The sequence below is a fragment of the Pleuronectes platessa genome, chromosome 3 (assembly GCF_947347685.1).
Source record: "Pleuronectes platessa chromosome 3, fPlePla1.1, whole genome shotgun sequence".
Lineage (NCBI taxonomy): Eukaryota > Metazoa > Chordata > Actinopteri > Pleuronectiformes > Pleuronectidae > Pleuronectes > Pleuronectes platessa.
Window position 1 is genome coordinate 3,252,313 of NC_070628.1, and position 20,349 is coordinate 3,272,661.

General features: G+C 41.5%; 1 protein-coding gene and 1 long non-coding RNA gene across 5 annotated transcripts in view; both read right to left on the bottom strand.

Moving 5' to 3' along the window:
• Positions 1–579: 579 nt before the first annotated feature.
• The window catches only part of LOC128437415 (limbic system-associated membrane protein), a 61,975-nt gene continuing 42,205 nt past the window's right edge, over positions 580–20,349 (bottom strand). For 2 of the 4 annotated variants that reach the window (XM_053419567.1, XM_053419564.1), the window contains exons 4-5: positions 781–968; positions 580–692 (exon numbers count right to left, since the gene is read on the bottom strand). In XM_053419567.1, coding sequence (XP_053275542.1) covers positions 629–692; positions 781–968 — 252 coding nt within the window. In that variant the 3' untranslated portion in view covers positions 580–628. Of the gene's footprint in view, positions 693–780; positions 969–8,404; positions 9,314–20,349 lie in introns of those variants that run through there. The other 2 variants (XM_053419571.1, XM_053419572.1) reach the window with 1 other exon arrangement.
• On the bottom strand, positions 4,988–8,276 carry LOC128437423 (uncharacterized). Its single transcript, XR_008338208.1, has 5 exons — positions 7,940–8,276; positions 7,582–7,803; positions 5,976–6,635; positions 5,587–5,862; positions 4,988–5,487 (listed from the first exon to the last, which is right to left on the bottom strand). It is a non-coding gene; the product is annotated as an uncharacterized LOC128437423 (long non-coding RNA).

The following is a 20,349-nucleotide window of genomic DNA, read 5'->3' on the forward strand; positions in this document are numbered from 1 at the left end:
GACGGCTGTGGAAGCCGTTTGTAGATCGTTGGGAAAAGAAAAATAAGGTCTGTGGGGAAAGTGAAACTGAGTCTGAGATTGTTCCACGTGCAATTTCCTGTTTGGTCTTTTCAAGTTAAAAGAGCAAAAGTCCTTTTGAAAATAAAAACGTCGACTGAGATAAAAGACAATGAAAGAAATGAAAGAAATGGCTGATAAACTAAAAGTTAAGATTGCCCCCTTTAGCAACTAAATCAGCTGGGAGGCCCCGAAGGGGGCCTGGTGTTGTCTTCAGAGCAGGGTAAAATGGCAGCGATATTTGGGGTTCATGTGGTTTTGTTCTACCTGAGAGGTCCTCCTCCTTGAGGAGTTGGTCATAGGATGATGCTGGCTTTAAGCCAATTGAGTGTCAGAAATGGATCTGAGTGGGCGGGGCTTGGAATTGAGCAGGGGTTTCTGGGAAAACCCCAGGACATTTTTCCACCACCAGGGGGAGATTCTTGAGCCTGCAGGAGGATGTTTTCCCGCCCAAAGTTTAACAACCCTTTGTTCCTCTCGGCTCCAGTGTCTGGTGGCACCCCGCTGGGCTCTGGCCCAACAGTGATAATGTAAAATCCACGTATAAACAACAGATTCACGTTGTGTCTCTTCAGTGTTTGGTGACTGTGCTGTACACTGCAGATGAATCGTCCCCCTCTTCTTCACGTCTTGTTCTGTGAAGGCAGAATAAACCACTCACACCCACAGTTTTTAACCTCAATAAGTGAAGTGATGAAAATGTTCCTGTGTGGAGCTGCTCACCCTGTTGCACTGACAAATCGAACAGCGCTGTATTCAGCCTCCTCCTCCTCTTCCTCAGTTTCTCTCTGGGGTTGAACTCGACCTATGTTGGAGTAGAGGTCATCTGCCCGGTTCTGGGTGAAGCAGACGCTGGCGTAGTGGACCTCATGGTGCTGCTCTGCTGGTCGTGTGTGTGCCGCAGCTGGAATCTGGTCGTACAGTAAAATACGAGCTGGGATCAGGAATCTGTGTCTTACTCTTTAACTCTGTTGGGTACTGAGAGTTTCTCTTTGTTGTGGGCCTGATCCTACTCTGCTGATCAAACTGTGATGACATGAAAGTGTGCTTAGTGCTTGACTGTTGGTTTGAGAGACTGTATCAGTTTGAGAGAGAGAACAGGGGGGAAATGCAGGAAATGTAGATGTACCTGAAACAGAAAGAAGGAAGATGACAAAGCAACTCGCTGCTTCTCTCAAACCCACCGTTGCTTCTCACGTCTCTGTGGTGAAGCCTCATCAGCAGCTAGATTCCACTCTTGAGAAATGATGTTTGTCAGCCAGACACGATGAGAGATAGAAATAGATCAGTTAACAGCCTGGCTTCCTTCCTCTTGACATTATTAACATGCACGAACGGACAAACACCAGTAAATCCCCTCTTTAAAATGAAGAAATGTTCTTTTACTTTGGAAATGATGCCTGAACTTATTGAAATATATTTCATGCAAATAACAGAGAGAGTAGTTTTGCAGCCTGACAGTGAATCAAACACTTTTTTTATTTTCTTGAGACTGGACTTAAAAGATCATGTTGAATTATTCTTTCTTTTAACCTCATGTTACAAGTCTACTTACCTTTCTCAAGTTGGATCCACTTTGTGGTCTGGGTGTATTGTGAAAACTAAAAGTCAAAGTGTTCCACATCCACAATGTCCCATGGCTGCTTATTCATCAGTTAATTAAATCCGTCAGACAAATATGAAATCAGTTTTATTTTAGAAAGTGCTTTAAAAAGTATTACAGACTGTTACTGTTCTTACAGTTGTGCTTTAACTTACAAAATAAGGATTTCCATTACAACAGTGAGTCTATGGGTTAAAAGGACAAACTCTGATTATTGGCTTAACTGTATCAAGGTGGCCCCGCCAGGCCCCACCTGGCCCCCCTTAGCAGCTCCACTGCACTGAGGCCATTACTCCGCAGGTCAACAAGTGACTTTGATCCTCTGATGTTTTCTAATCATCACATTTAGAACTGAACTTTATAAAAACCTTCTGAATTTATATTTATGTTCCTGGAGGAACGGGGCGTCGCTTCTTCTGCAGCAAAGAAGTTAAAACACTGTGTTACATCGGAATCTGTGTGTGTGTGTGTCTGTGTGTGTGTGTGTGTGTGTGTGTGTGTGTGTGTGCGTGTGATGGTCTCTGTCCCTCTTCACACAAACTGATAACCACATGTATTTAGTTATTGATCGATGATGTCGGATCATGACTCTGATCGATGATGTCGGATCATGATCTCATGAACTCTAAAGCGAATCAAACCAACACAAAGTAAACATCAGTCCTGGAGGTGTCCTGATAACTTGTGACCAGTGCTGGTGTTTAATGTTAAAGTGCAAAGTGAGCGCAGGTCAGAGGAGGAGTGAGGAGGAAGCAGACTCCGACAGAGACTCTGACACAGACCGAATCTTTAACAAGTGTCTGTCCTGGAGCAGCGCTGTTAGAATTATTCAGAGTCCGAGTCGCGATGCTTCTAAGAACAGAGAAATGTCCACAGCTCCAGTGCTCAGCTCTGTGCAGGAGACGTGGAGAGAGGGAGGGTTCAGAGACTAGTCTAATCTCCCCACCGGATATTTAGATTATTTACTATATTTCAATATATTTGTTTGACAGGGAAGCTGTGAGCAAACAGGAATATAATATTCATGTATTTAAAAAAGGCCACTTTCTCTCGAGGAAGGAAAAGGGCAGTGGCTCAAGCCCCTTTGGTGTCTATGTGTGTACATGCCAGCCTCCATCAATTCATCTCCCTCAATTCAATCAAGCTGCATCAGAATTCAATCACTCATAGAAAACAGTCCTCTAAATAATCCTGACTGTTTTCATCAGTCTCACAATTATAAAGAAAGTGACACAAACAGGCTCCTGGCTCCGCCCCTTTATCAGGATTCCTGCCCAAATTGTGTGAAAAATCGTTTTTTAGTTTTCTGTGTTTATTCTGCATAAAAACTAACAAACAAGTTGATAAGGAGTGAAAACAAAAGACCAAAATACATAATACATACATACATACATAATAACTCATTATCCATGTAAAAAACACATTAAAATCATATATAAGACACAAGATGAGTCACGTGGTGTTACCACAGCCTCAAGGGCTCATCACCAAGACCTCCAACATAGTTCAGAGGGCGCTTGCACTCAGATATTTTGTTGCTTGGACAGACTTCCTGTATTTAATAACTACACAAGATGGTTTCTGTAAAACTCTCTTGTACGGATGTTCTCTGAAGTCGTCCATCTTGGTTCTGTTTGTCCCAGTGGCTCTGACCTGATGCTTCACACCAGGTCTTCCTGCTCCTCTGTGTCTTCTGTCTGTGCTGCAGCAGCAACGTTCTCATACTCAGGACAGTTGTGTGACTGATGGAGGAGAGATGAGAAAATATTAATCCTCACTGGACTTTATTCATGAAACCTGCAAATAATCACAGTTCATTCAAAACAGTTTGAACTTAGTTGCGCCCCCTGTCCATTCGTTTGTTTGTCAATGGAAAGAACCTTTTACATGTTGGGGCAGATTCAGACAAAGTAGCTGATCAAAGAAATGTTTTATCTCTTTCTCTAACGTAGTGAGATGAAAACAGTGATATGGAGTCATTCTTTTGGCCTCACTGTCTCTCACCTCTTTCATCTCCACAGCTTCATTCACTTCTGATTTCAAGTTCAGAGTTTTCTTCATCCTGGATCGAAAACAACAACAAACACAACATTTGACAAAATGAACTTCATAACACTGAAACTAGTGTTTGAAGACATTTGAAGAAGACAGTAAAAGAGCAGAGGGTGAACTGATGGATTTGTGTTGTTTTACCTCGTCCACAGAGTCAAGACAAGCACTGGAACCAGCATGACCACCAGAGTCAGCCTGATGATATTCATGATTATCACTGACTTCCCTGGACAACAGACAGGAGACATTAGCAGTGTGGTTAGACTGATGACTCAGTTTGCCAGGTGATGCTGTTGGTCAGTCAGTATTGTTCATGTGCAATATGCAGCTGTGACACATCTGGAAATCCTGAGTATTGATGGTTTAAGGTTCTGGTGCATTGAAAATGGGGGGGGGGGGGGATATAAATGTAAAAGGAAGAGTGCTACAATCACCTGCTCCAACAGTCAGATGTAAGGTGGTGTTACTACGTCCGTGTGTGTTCTGGGCCTCACACTGATACTTTCCACCATGTTCAGCTGTGATATTAGTGATGGTGAAGATTTGTCCTGATGCTGTTGGTGAGTCCTCGTCCTCCTTGTACCAGGTGTAGTTAGCTGCTGGGTTAGCATCACTGCTGCAGGTCAGAGTCACTGAGCTGCCCTCCATGATCTCACCAGAGGGACTCACTGACACAGAGGGAGGCTTTGGAGCGTCTGGTGTAAAACATGCAAGATCATGAAATCAACTCAGAAATATTCATTAACCAAAGTGAAGAACTTTTCAATCTATGGTTTTGATAAGTGCTTCTTAAATATAGATGATCATTATTAACCCGGGGCGCCAGCACAGACAGAAGCAGGAACTGAGGGTTTGGTTTTCAGCCAGATTGTGTGAATGTAGAAAATAACTCAACACATGAACCAAACTTACTGAATATTATAGTGAATATTAACTTTTCAGCTGATGGGTCAAAGTTCAGAGGTCAAGATGAGCAAAGATTTGACTGAAAATACACATTTTCCAAGATATTTCCACAAACAGCAGAGCGACTAAATCATATACTGATCAGAACATTATTCCCCATCATATGATGATAGATGATTTATAAGTAATGTCACAAAGAAGTTAGAGATTTACATCATGCATCCTTAAAACTTCCTTCCTGCTGTATTCCTGCCTCTAATAGGACTATAGAGACGACCTGAAGATAATATACATTGAAAAATAATCTATGATCTTATGATGGGAATGTCGTCACTATGACTTTAGAAAATGATGACATATAGTGTAGCTATGCAACAACAGATGTTTTCACACCAGTGTGTTTGTTTGTTGATTGTTGATTTTAATCAAGATTACACAAAAACTACTGAGTCGATTATCATGAAACTTGGAGGTAGGATGAGGAACGGGTCAGGGAAGAACTCAGTAAAGTTTGGTGTGAATCCAGATAAGGGGGCGGACCCAGGAACCTTCTGTAAGATTGTGAGACAGTGCTGGGTTTCATGGACATGTGGATGTTTTCTACTCACACTGGACGTCTAAGTGTAGAGACCTGGAGTTGATCCGTCCGTACTGATTCTCAGACTTGCAGGAGTAGACCCCGCTGTCCCCAGATCTGATGGAGGAGAGACGATAAACACCCTCTGGTCCTTGAAGCAGAGTTCGGTTCTCCTTGTACCAGGTGTAGTTAGCTGCTGGGTTAGCATCACTGCTGCAGGTCAGAGTCACTGAGCTGCCCTCCATGATCTCACCAGAGGGACTCACTGACACAGAGGAGGACTGTGGAGCATCTGGATTTACATGGATTTAAATGGATTTGAAGAATGTTGCAGCCTCTGGAATTTTGAAGAAGTGCAAAACCTCTCGGCTTTTGAAAAATATTTACTCACATTTCACATTAATTAAGACTCGTTTAGACGCTGTGTTCTCATTCTCAGCTGTGCAGTAATACTCTCCAGAGTCTGACGACCGGATGGAGCTGAGGACAAATTGTGTCTCTTCACTGAGACGTTGAACTTGTTTATCTCCACTTCTCTTGTACCAGGTGTATTTAGCTGCTGGGTTAGCATCACTGCTGCAGGTCAGAGTCACTGAGCTGCCCTCCATGATCTCACCAGAGGGACTCACTGACACAGAGGGAGGCTTTGGAGCGTCTGAAGGATAGTCTATATTAACACACAGGATGAGAATACAATCAAAACAATCTATTTATTATTTGTTAAAAGTTTTAATTTAAATTATTTCCACATTATTGTAGCTTCATGAGGAGTAAACTCACACACTGTAGGAGAAGGGAAACGCTCCTGTCCTTCTATAGCACAGTGATAGCTGTCTTCAGGATTAAAGTGTCGGAGGTGAAAGTATTTTTTTCGTCCAACAGGTTTATTGTTATTGTACCAAACGTAGGAAAGATGATCAGGGAGCTGACACCTGCTGTGACAGGTCAGCTCTGTCCAGGTAGAAGATGGATTGGCTGTTGATCTCCTCACATGTACCTGGAGCTGAGGGTCTGTGAACAAACATGTGATTTTATTTCAACATACACACTAACATTTCAAACTGACTCTAATGTAAATGTTACCTGTGACTGACAGAGTGACTCCAGCTGAACCAGTTAAACTCCCATTAGGTTGGTTTGTTGTGAACCTGAACTTGTACACAGCTGAGTCGCTCTCTCTCAGGTTAGAGATTCTCAGAGTGCACTTGTTGTTTCCACAGAGATTCTCCACACGACCTGAATACTCCGGATCAGTCCTTAGATCAACGTGAATCCCATTACTCTCTTTAATGAACCAGACAGTTTCCTGAACTGTAGTATCAAGTTGATTCCAGCTGGATGGGTATGTGTAGGTACAGTTAATGTCCACTGTTGATCCTCTGAAGGCACAGATCTCAGTAGAAGTGTAACTCACACCCCAGCCATTCTGATTCCATACCACTGTAACACAGAGCACATCAGAAAATCAGAAGATAAACTTATACATTTATAAAACTAACTCCATGTATTATCTCTGGTGAATCACCAGCCGGCAGGTTTTCATTTTAAGATGATGACGATGCCAAGATGAGGAAACTTTCAGTTCACATAAAACACAGTGAAGTTCCCTTTAGACTTCAGTGTGAGGGAGAAACACACTGTTGGAGGTGAGGAACATGAGGGACCTTGTATAAGTTGCTCTTATAATGGAGCAAACTGGTCAATATGGAGGAAATGATCTGTGTCTTTTGTGCAGAGTCGACCAAAGATGGACGACACGTCTCCACTTCCTCCCACTCTCCAGAAATGAAGCCAAAATATCCTGGATACCAACGCTGCCATCTTTCACATTTGGAACCACAGTCTGCACAGTAGTGATCCGGAGATGGAGCCACAGTATCAAGGTCCCGCCCATATATGAGCTCGACCAATCCTGTGTCAGCCTCAGCTGTCAATCATGAAGTTTAATCTAATTTAAAATCATCAAATTACTAATTAAAACCAAACTTATGAGAAACATGAACAATAGAGTGAGATAAGAACGACCTTAAATGACAGAAACCATCTTTGAGAAAAATGTATTTGACTTTTTAGTTTGGTCCATGTCCTTCCCACTAACATGGAGGAGACAGGATTATGTTCTATACTGCAGCCAGCCACCAGGGGGCGATCACAATGCTTTGGCTTCACTTCTGGGGAACAGTCATGTCTTCAGTCTTTATTTACACAAGCAGAATACTAGTACTAGTGCTACACTAGTTTGTCAGTACTGACAGTAGAATCCCAATAGTTCAATGTCCCCATGCAGAAAAAAGTATTTCAAGATACATGAAGTTATGGTACAATGCATTATCTCAAATACTCCAGCTGATGGAGCTGTTAGTGAAATACTGTAGATTAAACTCACACATTGTCAGAGAGCGGAAATCCTCGAGTCCTTTAACAGCACAGGAAACTCTGTCTGTACGAAGAAAATAACGTGAATAAGATGCTCCTTCCTCCATCTTCTGTTGATTCTTGTACCAGACGTAGTTCAGATGATCAGGAAGACGACAACTGCTCTGACACCTGAGCTCTGCCCAGTTATAAGAGTCATATATCACTGATCTGCTCACCTGCACATGCAAATCTGTGTGTGAGAATAAGGAATTCATTTTAGTCCAAACTGACAACACACACATGCATATAAAAGTGCACAGACACACTCAAGTGAACCAAACAAGATGTAGGAAATAAATGAATGAATGTTCAGATGTAAATGTTACCTGTGACAGACAGAGTGACTCCAGCTGAACCAGTTAAACTCCCAGTAGGTTGGTTTGTTGTGAACCTGAACTTGTACACAGCTGAGTCGCTCTCTCTCAGGTTAGAGATTCTCAGAGTGCACTTGTTGTTTCCACAGAGATTCTCCACACGACCTGAATACTCCGGATCAGTCCTTAGATCAATGTGAATCCCATTACTCTCCTGAATGAACCAGAAAGTTTCCTGAACTGTAGTATCATGGTTATTAACTGTGGATGGGTATGTGTAGGTACAGGTAATGTCCACTGTTGATCCTCTGACGGCACAGATCTCAGTAGAAGTGTAACTCACATCCCAGCCATTCTCACACTGTACCACTGTAACACAGACAATCAGATTCATAACCACACCAGAGAACACTTAGTTTACTTTTTAGTTTCTGTAGAAAAGAAACACATTTCCATGAGCAGCATTCCATAGCATTTCAACTAATGACTCCACACACTGATGACAAGTCCTCATCGAGAGGAGAGGAACTCAGTCATGCTGATGATAATAATAATCATAATAATAATAATAATAACATGTTTCAGACTCTGTTATATTATGAGCTCTTGACGATAGAAACTTCTAAACAAAGATACACAATTAAACTGATGATTATTCATTCCTATATTTTCTTTCTGCATCACTTTACAGGTGTTGATCTGAAAATGAATGAATGGTTCATTTATATTTTTAACTTTCTCTCTCAAACTCACTTCAGGTGAATCAGAAGTCAGAGTGTAAAATAGAGTGACAACATGAATGTAGAGGTACAGTACCTGTCACAGTGAGAAGAAGGACAACAAATCCAATGGCTGCTGCAGTTACACTCATAGTAGCTGCTGCTCTCGTCTGTGACTTCAAACAAGAAAAACGTCCACAGATAAATAATGTGCACAAGATGAAACTCAGTCACATCACAGACACGTCTACCTACAACACAGAAGAGGCTGAGAATAAAGACAGATTCTGTAAGAGAAAGATAAATTTAAACTGTTAAACACACCCACCTTCCTTCCTCTTTCCACTGAACTGCTTGCTGAGCTCGATGGTGTTACATTAAACTGTGGTTTGTACAAACTTTGAATTTCTTCATTTTACAGAATGTGAGAAACGACTTTAGTGGCTGTTCTTACCAAACCTGAAACTTCCTCAACTCTCACCCTGTTGCACTGTCAAATCCACAGCGTTGAACAGGCTTCCTCCTCCTCTTCCTCAGTTTCTCTCTGGGGTTGAACTCGACCTATGTTGGCGTAGAGGTCATCTGCCCGGTTCTGGGTGAAGCAGACGCTGGCGTAGTGGACCTCATGGTGCTGCTCTGCTGGTCGTGTGTGTGCCGCAGCTGAAATCTGGTCGTACAGTAAAATACGAGCTGGGATCAGGAATCTGTGTCTTACTCTTTAACTCTGTTGGGTACTGAGAGTTTCTCTTTGTTGTGGGCCTGATCCTACTCTGCTGATCAAACTGTGATGGCAGCAGTGATCTGGGAGCTCTGTTTTTCCCTGCTGGTCACCAGCTCATCTTCTTCACAGATGAACCCAGTATCACCATCATGAAACATTCACTTTACATTTTACTCCTTAACTAGAATTACTGACCTTCAGTTGTGCGCCTCCTCCAACCAGTTTTTGTTAGAGTAAAGGAATATGACCTCCGAAGACCTTCATGGTCTGATCCTTCTCATCAAATCACAATGATGCAGAACTCCACCAGTTAATGAGGCAGCCTTGAAGAGTGGAGATCAAGAGCTTTGAAGTGAAACTACTCATTCACCTCCGCTCTGTCTTCTGGTCTCTCACTGCACTCACGTTGTTGTGTGAAGGACTTGTTTCTTCTAGATGGGATGAAAGAAATAAACAGTTGGATGAACTGGAAAACTCCTCCAGAGGGGGAGGGAGAGAGAGAGGGAGAGAGGGAGAGAGAGAGAGAGAGAGAGAGAGAGAGAGAGAGAGAGAGAGAGAGAGAGGAACTGTTCAGTTTGATAGAGTGAGAGAGAGAGAGAGAGAGAGAGAGAGAGAGAGAGAGAGAGAGAGAGTGAGAGTGAGAGAGAGGGAGAGAGAGGAACTGTTCAGTTTGATAGAGTGAGAGAGAGAGAGAGAGAGAGAGAGAGGCGAGCAGAGGAGTCAGGGTGTGTGTGTGTGTGTGTGTACGGTTTGTGTGTGTGGGTGTGTGTGTGTGTGTGTGTGTACCAGAACTTTGTGTGTGTTTGTGATAGTTTGTATTCTTGTGATATGCAATAGTTTTCTGTCCTCTAACCATGAGGGGGCTTTTATTTTGAAAATCCAGCCTCTAGTCACACTTGCTGGTGAGGTCTTATCATGAACTGTATGTGTCTATTCAGTAGTGTCACTGTGTGACTGTGTCACCTGATCCACAGGAAGACAGCGAGGAGGATGACCACCAGGAGAAGAGCTGTGGTTGTTCCAGTCACTGCTGATTTCCAAGCACCTGGAGAAATCACACAATGGATGAACAGGGAATGTTGCAGGATGTTTGACTCGGAGATGAAGTCAATCCACAGCTCCAGAAACTTTAAAGGTGTTAGGACTTCACATGACTCACCTGCTCCAACAGTCAGATGTAAGGTGGTGTAACTACGTCCGTGTGTGTTCTGGGATTTGTCCTGATGCTGTTGGTGAGTCCTCGTCCTCCTTGTACCAGGTGTAGTTAGCTGCTGGGTTAGCATCACTGCTGCAGGTCAGAGTCACCGAGCTGCCCTCCATGATCTCACCAGAGGGACTCACTGACACAGAGGGAGGCTTTGGAGCGTCTGAAAAATAATCTATGATCATATGATGGGAATGTCGTCACTATGAGTTTAGAAAATGATGTCATATAGTGTAGCTATGCAACAACAAATGTTTTCACCCCAGTCCGTTTGTTTGTTGGTTGTTGATTTTAAACAAGATTACACAAAAACTACTGAGTCGATTAGCATGAAACTTGGAGGTAGGATGAGGAACGGGTCAGAGAAGAACTCAGTAAAGTTTGGTGTGAATCCAGATAAGGGGGCGGACCCAGGAACCTTCTGTAAGGTTGTGAGACAGTGCTGGGTTTCATGGACATGTGGATGTTGTCTACTCACACTGGACGTCTAAGTGTAGAGACGTGGAGCTGATCCGTCCGTACTGATTCTCAGACTTGCAGGAGTAGACCCCGCTGTCCCCAGAGCTGATGGAGGAGAGACGATAAACGTGTGAGAAACAACTTTAGTGTCTGTTCATATTAAACTTGTATCATCCACATCACAACATCTAACTGACACAAAAAATACAAATTTAATGAGACTTGAAGTAAAAAACTGAAAAAATCTTTTCTGTGTCTCATTAAGATGCATAAAGATTGACGTGAAAAAGACAAATTAAAGAAGGATTTAAAATTTAAAATCCTCAGTTTGATGATTTTCATTAATTATCGTTTGTTATTTTGCTACTTTGAACTTGGACATAATTTAATTACTATACGTTAAGCTTCCAGTTGACTTGAACCAGACGTCAGGCCTCCACATATTCACACATTCACACAGGAAAGTGTAGACCACACTAGAAAAGCAGCTAAAACACATTCTTAAGGCTGCAATATTGTATAATGTATAAGTGCAAGAGAGAAAGAGATTGTTCACTTTGTATAACACTGTAGTGGCTCATTGAGTGACCTGCTGTGACCTTTTCTAGCCAGTAGGGGGAGGTACCCAGTCGTCCTCTCTGGTGAATCTACTCTGTGGAGAGTTTTTTTACCTATCTGTATCCGGTCGGCCATTTTGCTTCTCAAGCAACAAGCACACTACCTGCTCTGCTCAGATTCTGTTACATCATGTGGAAGTGTGAGGTCACCCTGCTGACCTGCTGGAAGGTGCAGGGACTCTCACTATTCAACACTCAGGTTTTTGGTGAGAGACAAATTCTCCGGTGCCAGAGAGGACATCCACCGAAGAATCAAGACTCCAGTTCACTGGATGGTGAGCCAACATACAGATGTTTGAGAGAGATTCAGACTTCTATGTTCCTCTTCACTCCACGGTGTGGTAGGACAGACACTGTACAAAGACAGATTGGGCCCAACGATCAATCCACCAGTTTGACATTTAAGACTGGACTCACGGACGTTGAAGGGACTTTAAAGTGCATTTTTTTTTCCTTTCATTTATTTGTCCTATTATTTTGGGTAAATTTATGCTGTATTTTAACTGTCCATCAAACTTGAACTGCAGGTTATGTGTTCTAATAGAAGTTCATTCAAAGTAATCCAGGTGTTAATTCTAGTTACTGATATTCAAGTCCAGGGCTCCTGTTTACCTAGTATCTCTCATCCTGATCCACATTTACACTCATTCTAGTGTAACCAAGGGTCACACAAGCATTCATCCACCTCGTCTCTGCAGCGGGACCCGCAAGCAGCTCAACTCACGGGAAGAAGACAATAAATATGTAAGTGATGGAAGTCTCCTATGGCGTCTGACTGGCTTTATTATGAAAAGGACGAACGAAAGGGAGAAGAAATACTGGAAGTGAGATTTAAATATCGTAAGTGTTTCTAAACAAGAGCAAATTAGAACAAAAATAAAAATATATGACCAGAATAAAAAAAAGCAAAAAATGATCCCTGAAAGAAAAATCTGCTTTGTTGCTAAACTGTACATCACAAAGTTAGAAAAGAGAAAGTTGTAAGTGAGCAACAAATTAAATAAACAAGACAACAAAAAGTAAAATATGAAGAATGTTGTGAAGAAAAAGTATAATTAACATCAGTCTCCTAAAGGTGCAGCAAACTAACTTATTATGCTACTAAAATTATCAAAACTAATGTTATAATGATGAATCAATAATCCTAATGAAGAATAAGTAATAATATATTATCTTTTTTGTGTAACTTATAAACCTGGATCACAGCAGTACAACATTATTCTGTTCATAACAACATTCGAGCTTCACACCCTGAGAGAGACGTCAGAGGAAAATGGCCGCCGTGTGAACATGGTGGATTAAAACACACCTAACTCCTTCTTCTTCACGTGTTTAACACGTGATGTGAGAGATACCACAAAACACTAAAGTCAAATCAATGAGCCTGATGCAAACTTTGAACAGACACCAGAGGCAACACAGCTCATCTGGTGTCAGCAGTTCACTTTGTGTTAACGTCACATTCAAGGCGTTCATCACGTCAGTAGCAGCTCACATCCACATGAGACGTGCTCCCTCCAGTCCTCAGAGGAAATGAGTTCAACTCCTGATCGGCTGATGATGGAAACGATGGAAACAATAGTGTAGAAACAGAAAGAAGAGAAAGGGACAGAATCCTCTCTGTGCTTTTATCAGTAAAACTCTTTACTACCATCTAGTGGCAGCAGTGTCACACTACAACTAACTAATAATGCTTGTTTTGATAATTTTATGAATAGAAAAGTTATTTACAAGTTTACAGTTTGTCGACCGTCTGACACACACCAAAGATATTTTCATTTTTTGAAGCTGCAAGTTATAAAATGTTTGATATTTTTCATTCATGCTAAATGTGGCGTTTTTAACAACTTCTACAAGTTGCTGATATATTTCAGATAAAAGTCGAGTCACTGAAGTCGTTTGGATTCATCCTCAGGAAATGTATCCATTAGCTGTCAAGACAAGTCACTTAAAACTGAACATTCACTTCAACAAAGATGCTGGAGTCTGTCACCAAAGAAGGATTCATCCTGTGGGGACCATGAACAGTTGAATGAACTTCTATTCAAATCCATCCTGTAGCTGTTGAGATATTTCCATCGGGACTCAGGTGATTTCCAGACGTTGGTCTAAACAGCTGGATGTTTTTGGACTGTGCTGTACAATGCAGCTGGATCCTCTCCAGTGTCCTGAGCTCTGGTTCTGAAAGGAGATAAAACTAATGAATGATCAGGAGGTCATGGAGACGTAGCATTAAAGGAGACATATTGACTTTCAAAGTTCTGCAAAGTTAAAAAGCCCAAAGTCTGAGCTCCTCTCCTGGTAAAACGAGCTCCTCTGCCCCACAGAAAACATGAAGCTCCTGAAACACCTCACCAGTAGCCCCGCCCACACCTCTGCATCATCGACAGAAGCCAGGGCTGTAGCAAACGTAGCATGAGCAGTATTTAAACGTAAACAGTGGTGTGTTGAACACATTGTGTTATGAAGTGTTGCATCAATGTTAGCGGAGGAGGTCAGTCTAAGTGTTCTCGTGGAAAACATCTTGGAGGAAGATGATGTGAGTTAAAATACGTGTTGAATGCTTCAATACAGGCTGAATGTCACAGTCACTGCTTCCGTCGTCTGGAACAGCAGCTTCTAACACCAGCATCTGGAGAGAACTTTAGAATCCATTGTGTCACTGCCTTTTTAAAACAGTCGCTGCTGATTGGAGAACACCTCTGACACACCCAACAGACAAAAAGATTGAATGTGTCCCTCGTAAAGTGAGAGTGGAGGATTTCCTACACACACAGGAAGTGGTTAACCAATAACAACAGAGTGGGCCGGGTGACCAATCAGAGCAGACTGGGCATTATCAGGAGTGGGGGGGCTTAAAGAGACAGGAGCTAAAACCAAATGTTTGAGACAGAGGCTGAAAAGAGGAGCTGCAGCAATAGACAGTCTGAGGAAAGTGAGGTTTTCTGAACAATAAACATTTTAAAGTCACAATATTAATTTAAATGATCAAACTGAATATGAGCATAATATGTCTCCTTTAACAAATACACATGTTTAAACAACACAAGAAAATGAAAGTGTAAAAACAAATGACTTCTATAGGATTTATCTCTGTTTATGATGTTTTGTGGTGTTAGTGAGGATAATGGTCCTGAATGAAGAGCTGCTCACCTCCGGGCAGATCTGTTAAAGTTGACAGAAGCGTACGCAACCTCCTCCACCTCCTTGTGTTCACTGGGATCCTTCTCCCTCTTCCTGAAGTGGACACTGGCGTAGTTGAGGTCACAGTTTTCCTCAGACTGATTGTGTAGACGCTGCGAACACAAATTTGCTTTTTAATCGTGAACATGTGGCAGAATGGACAACGTTAGAGTCCAACTATAGCAGCTATTGATTTATTTAAACCACCTCCTTCTACACCGGACGTGTTTCAAGGACAGGAAACATGTTGTTCTACTAAAAACCAAAAGGAGGGAAGGTCTTCAGTTTGAATTCCAAACACTAACACTACAAACTTCTCACTTAGTGTGTCTGTGAGCCACTTGTGTGTGTGCTGTCACATCGGTTGTGTCCAGATAAGACTACATCAGGGAGCTGGATGTTCACGTACTGCAGCCAAGTTTGGTCAAAACGAGTTGTGTAACATTATTTAAGTAGAGGTCGAGCTACACACAATATAATCAGTAGAGCCCAAAACTATCTGTCAGCAAATTGTTGATATAAACACAACACAACTCTCTGCGCCCTACTCAACGAGACACAATGCAACACAGCGCTATCTCACCAAACTCGTAACACAATTACCTCAAATTCACGTCACAGGGCAACATACTCACTAAATACAGACATGAAAGAACACAACTGCTCTGTCGATGAACCTTTAATTATAGAGCTGCATCCACACGCAGCCAACACTGACTTTATTTGTCACAACGACACAGACTACAAACAGCAGTCTCACTCACACTTAGTGTCAGACAGAACAACGCACAATCAACGTGTTACACAGCCACACCCAATAGTGATCTGCTCCACATTACAGTGCTCCACACTAAAGATATCTGAACCAATCAATACAATCTTTCTCAAACTTTAACAAGATTTAAAGCAGCACAAGTTACAAATCAACAAAGTTAGAGCAGCATCAAGTGTCAGAGTTCAGCAAAAACTGTTGAACAAACCGAAAGGATTGAAGCTGAACTGTGTGTCTCACCTGCTCACTGTGGTCAAGTCTGTCCCCAGGATCAGCAGATTGATGAGAGTTTCTCTTTTTTCTGATCAATTGAACCAAATAACAAACAATATACATAATAATGGAGTGGATATAATATAACAGAACAGATTTTCAGGAACTCATAGTATAAGGCTTTAGTGGAACAGATTTGCTCACCTGATCAGTAGGAACACAGAGAGGAGAGTCAGAGCGAGGAAAACTGCAGCAGCTGATCCAATGAGTGCTGATGTCCATGATGCAGGTAAAACTATGATGAAATAACTTTTACTTTATCATTTCACAAATAACAATACTTAAAGCTGCTGGACGAAACATTTACAAAAACTACTTTTGGTCATGTTTGCTAAACCTGTCTCGATGTTCTGACTGAATATAAAGACAGTTTATATTCTAATGAAGTGAAGTGAATTTCTCGGAGTGGCCTGTTTGTGGGCGTGTTTCTTAAACTCTTTATGAGCCACTGCTCCCCCTGCTGGGAGGTGTGTGCTCGTCATGTGAATGTGCACAGTGAAGGAAATATCTTTCAAGTTTACTGAGGATGGTGAAAACTTTATGGATGTTTTTACTGACGCTGGGTGGATTCCTCTTTGTGCTGCTGATGGTCTGACTGTGAATATTTATGGGGCAGAAGTCAAACGACCCATATCTGCACATTTAAAATGTAAAGGACAAAGAATGGCTAAAGTCAATACACAGCTCCAGAACCTTTGAAGGTGTTAGGACTTCACATGACTCACCTGCTCCAACAGTCAGACGTAAGGTGGCCTTACCACGTCCGTGTGTGTTCTGGGCCTCACACTGATACTTTCCACCATGTTCAGCTGTGATATTAGTGATGGTGAAGATTTGTCCTGATGCTGTTGGTGAGTCCTCGTCCTCCTTGTACCAGGTGCAGTTAGCTGCTGGGTTAGCATCACTGCTGCATTTCAGAGTCACTGAGCTGCCCTCCATGATCTCACCAGAGGGACTCACTGACACAGAGGGAGGCTTTGGAGCGTCTGGTGTAAAACATAAATATCCATTAACCAAAGTGAAGAACTTTTTAATCTCCGGTTTTGATAAGTGCTTCTTAAATATATGTAGCCCTGTATAAAACCATTAGGATACAGTGCATAAAATGTATCTCAAAATAGCATAACAAATGTTGTATTAAAAGAGAAAGTTCATGATAATTAGATAAGTTCATATTATTAAAAATAGTAGTTAAAATAAGGTTAAATACGGGATAAAATGTAATAAATATAATATGTACAATTAATAAGTTTAGCTATATAAAGTTAAAAAAGTAAATCAATAAATAAATGTGTGGTTAAAAGGCTCTGTGATTGAGAAGACAAGAGACTTATTGATTTGAATGCTTTTAATGTGAAATCTAACTTTTTCTCAGCATGCTTTGAGCAGGTGAGTTAGAGAGAGACAGATTGTCCGGAGTCCTGAGGAAAAGTGTAATGCTGTGGTAAACATTTAAGAGGTGTCATCGAGGTCCTGATATTACTCTTCTATGTAACCTGCCAAAGGTAAATATAATGCGTATGCCTTAAATTGTGAGCTGTAACTTAATGTTGTAGTGGAAAAAGACCGAACTGTAATGTAATTAGCCACCCGCTAGCTTAGCATCACGTTTTTGGATGTCATAGCTTTAGCACTGTTGTTGTTTTCAATGCTAAAACGGGCTAACGTTAAGTCAGTACGATTTAGCGTGATGATATTATGGCTCAACAGAGTTCATGTAATCAAAGAACCTGAGATGGTTGCTGGTGGATGGACTCTGCTGTTTATTCTAACCCCGGGTTTTCGTTGCTGTGTGCTGCCTGTGTTTGGATTGTGACTGCCATCACCCCTATCTGTGACTGTCATTGCCCTATTGCTCCTCGTTTGGACCTGTGAGTATTGAACTGATGTGACAATGCACGTGCTTTTATTTTATGCTCTTGACTGAGTGAAGTGGCCATAATAGTTTTCAGGCCTCACCGAACCCCAGCATCACTACAGGCCTGCAACTGAGTCTCGAGTTCATCATTTCTGGTCCACATGTGTTGTTTGTGAGTTAATTTAAAGTTGTTAGGATTTTTTTTGTTTTGATTCAGAGAACTGTGAAAGGTAAAGATTTTATATAACCTTGTCAGTGAGTTAAAGGGTAAATTGAGAATCCATAGGATCGATTTAAACAATTTAAAGAGACCCTGTATTTTATTTTGTGCATTTGAGAAAATTCCGCAGTTACATTTCATATAACTGTTGGGTTATTATTTTATTTAGCAAATATTTACTTCCTGAGAGAGGAGCTCACAACAATTTCATTTATTTCATATTGTAAATAAACACATGTGAAGGTTTTGACTTTTAAAATACAGTTGTGGTGGTCTTTAATATTAATTAGAGGAATTTAAACAAAAGATAAGATTTGTTCAAAATATTCTTCTGAGATCATATTAATTTTATCATTATTAAACCGGGGCTCCAGCACAGACCGAAGCAGGTACTTAGGGTTTTGTTTTCAGCCCGTGTGTGTGAATGTACAAAATAACTCAACACATGAACCAAACTTACTGAATATTATAGTGAATATTAACTTTTCAGCTGATCGGTCAAAGGTCAGAGGTCAAGATGAGCAAAGATTTGACCCAAAAGACACATTTTCAAAGATGTTCCCATAAATAGTAGAGACGAAATCATATACTGATCAGAACATTAATCCAAATCATATAATGATAGATGACTTAAAAGTAATGTCACAAAGAAGTTAGAGATTTACATCATGCATCCTTAAAACTGCCTTCTGCTGTATTCCTGCCTCTAATAGGATTATAGAGACGACCTGAAGCTTATATACATTAAAAAATAATCTATGATCATATGATGGGACTGTCGTCACTATGAGTTTAGAAAATGACGTCATATAGTGTAGCTATGCAACAACAGATGTTTTCACCCCAGTCTGTTTGTTTGTTGGTTGTTGATTTTAAACAAGATTACACAAAAACTACCGAGTCGATTATCATGAAACTTGGAGGTAGGATGAGGAACGGGTCAGAGAAGAACTCAGTAAAGTTTGGTGTGAATCCAGATAAGGGGGCGGACCCAGGAACCTTCTGTAAGGTTGTGAGACAGTGCTGGGTTTCATGGACATGTGGATGTTTTCTACTCACACTGGACGTCTAAGTGTAGAGACGTGGAGTTGATCCGTCCGTACTGATTCTCAGACTTGCAGGAGTAGACCCCGCTGTCCCCAGAGCTGATGGAGGAGAGATGATAAACACCCTCTGGTCCTTGAAGCAGAGTTCGGTTCTCCTTGTACCAGGTGTAGTTAGCTGCTGGGTTAGCATCACTGCTGCAGGTCAGAGTCACTGAGCTGCCCTCCATGATCTCACCAGAGGGACTCACTGACACAGAGGAGGACTGTGGAGCATCTGTTTGTGTGAAAACAGAATGATGATAACAGATGACAGACATTGTGTTTAACATTTGGGGACATATATGATATGATGTGTTAAAGTCAAAGGTGTTCAGGTGAATGGAGTCACTGAGTTACAACAGCAAAGTTGTTAAACTGACACAGGTAAATTCTTCTTCTTGTTAAGTGAGAGTTGTTTTCAATGACTTCCTGTTGCACTACTGTTTCCAGACTCCCCTGAATGTCCAAAGATTTCCAAACCATAGTCCAGTTTGTAACGTGGACTTAAACGTGACTTAATATGACCCTTTTCCACAATTAGTGTTTTTTCTTCATAAAACGTGTGAAGAGCCCTGTTCAGAGTGGCCTGTTTGTGGGCGTGTCTCCTAAAATGTTAATGAGCCACTGCTCCCCCTGCTGGGAGGTGTATGTGTGACGTGTGTACAGGAGCAGGGTTTTGTTTTCACCACAGTCTGTCTGCTGAGAGCTGTTTGCTCGTCACGTGAATGTGAACAGTGAAGGAAATATCTTTCACATTTACTGAGGATGGTGAAAACTTTATGGATGTTTTTACTGACGCTGGGTGGATTCCTCTTTGTGCTGCTGATGGTCTGAGAATATTTATCGGGCAGAAGTCAAACGACCAACATCTGCACATTTAAAATGTAAAGGACAAAGAATGGGACAGATTCAATATCTCTTCACTTAATAACCTGTGTTTCACTCACATGTCACAGTAATAAAGATGTTTGCTGAACTCCTTCCCAGCTCATTCTCAGCTGTGCAGTAATACTCTCCAGAGTCTGACGACCGGATGGAGCTGAGGACAAATTGTGTCTCTTCACTGAGACGTTGAACTTGTTCATCTCCACTTCTCTTGTACCAGGTGTAGTTAGCTGCTGGGTTAGCATCACTGCTGCAGGTCAGAGTCACTGAGCTGCCCTCCATGATCTCACCAGAGGGACTCGCTGACACAGAGGGAGGCTTTGGAGCGTCTGAAGGATAGTTTATATTAACACACAGGATGAGAATACAATCAAAACACTGTCTGTATTATTTCTTAAAAGTTTAAATTTAAACTATTTCCACATT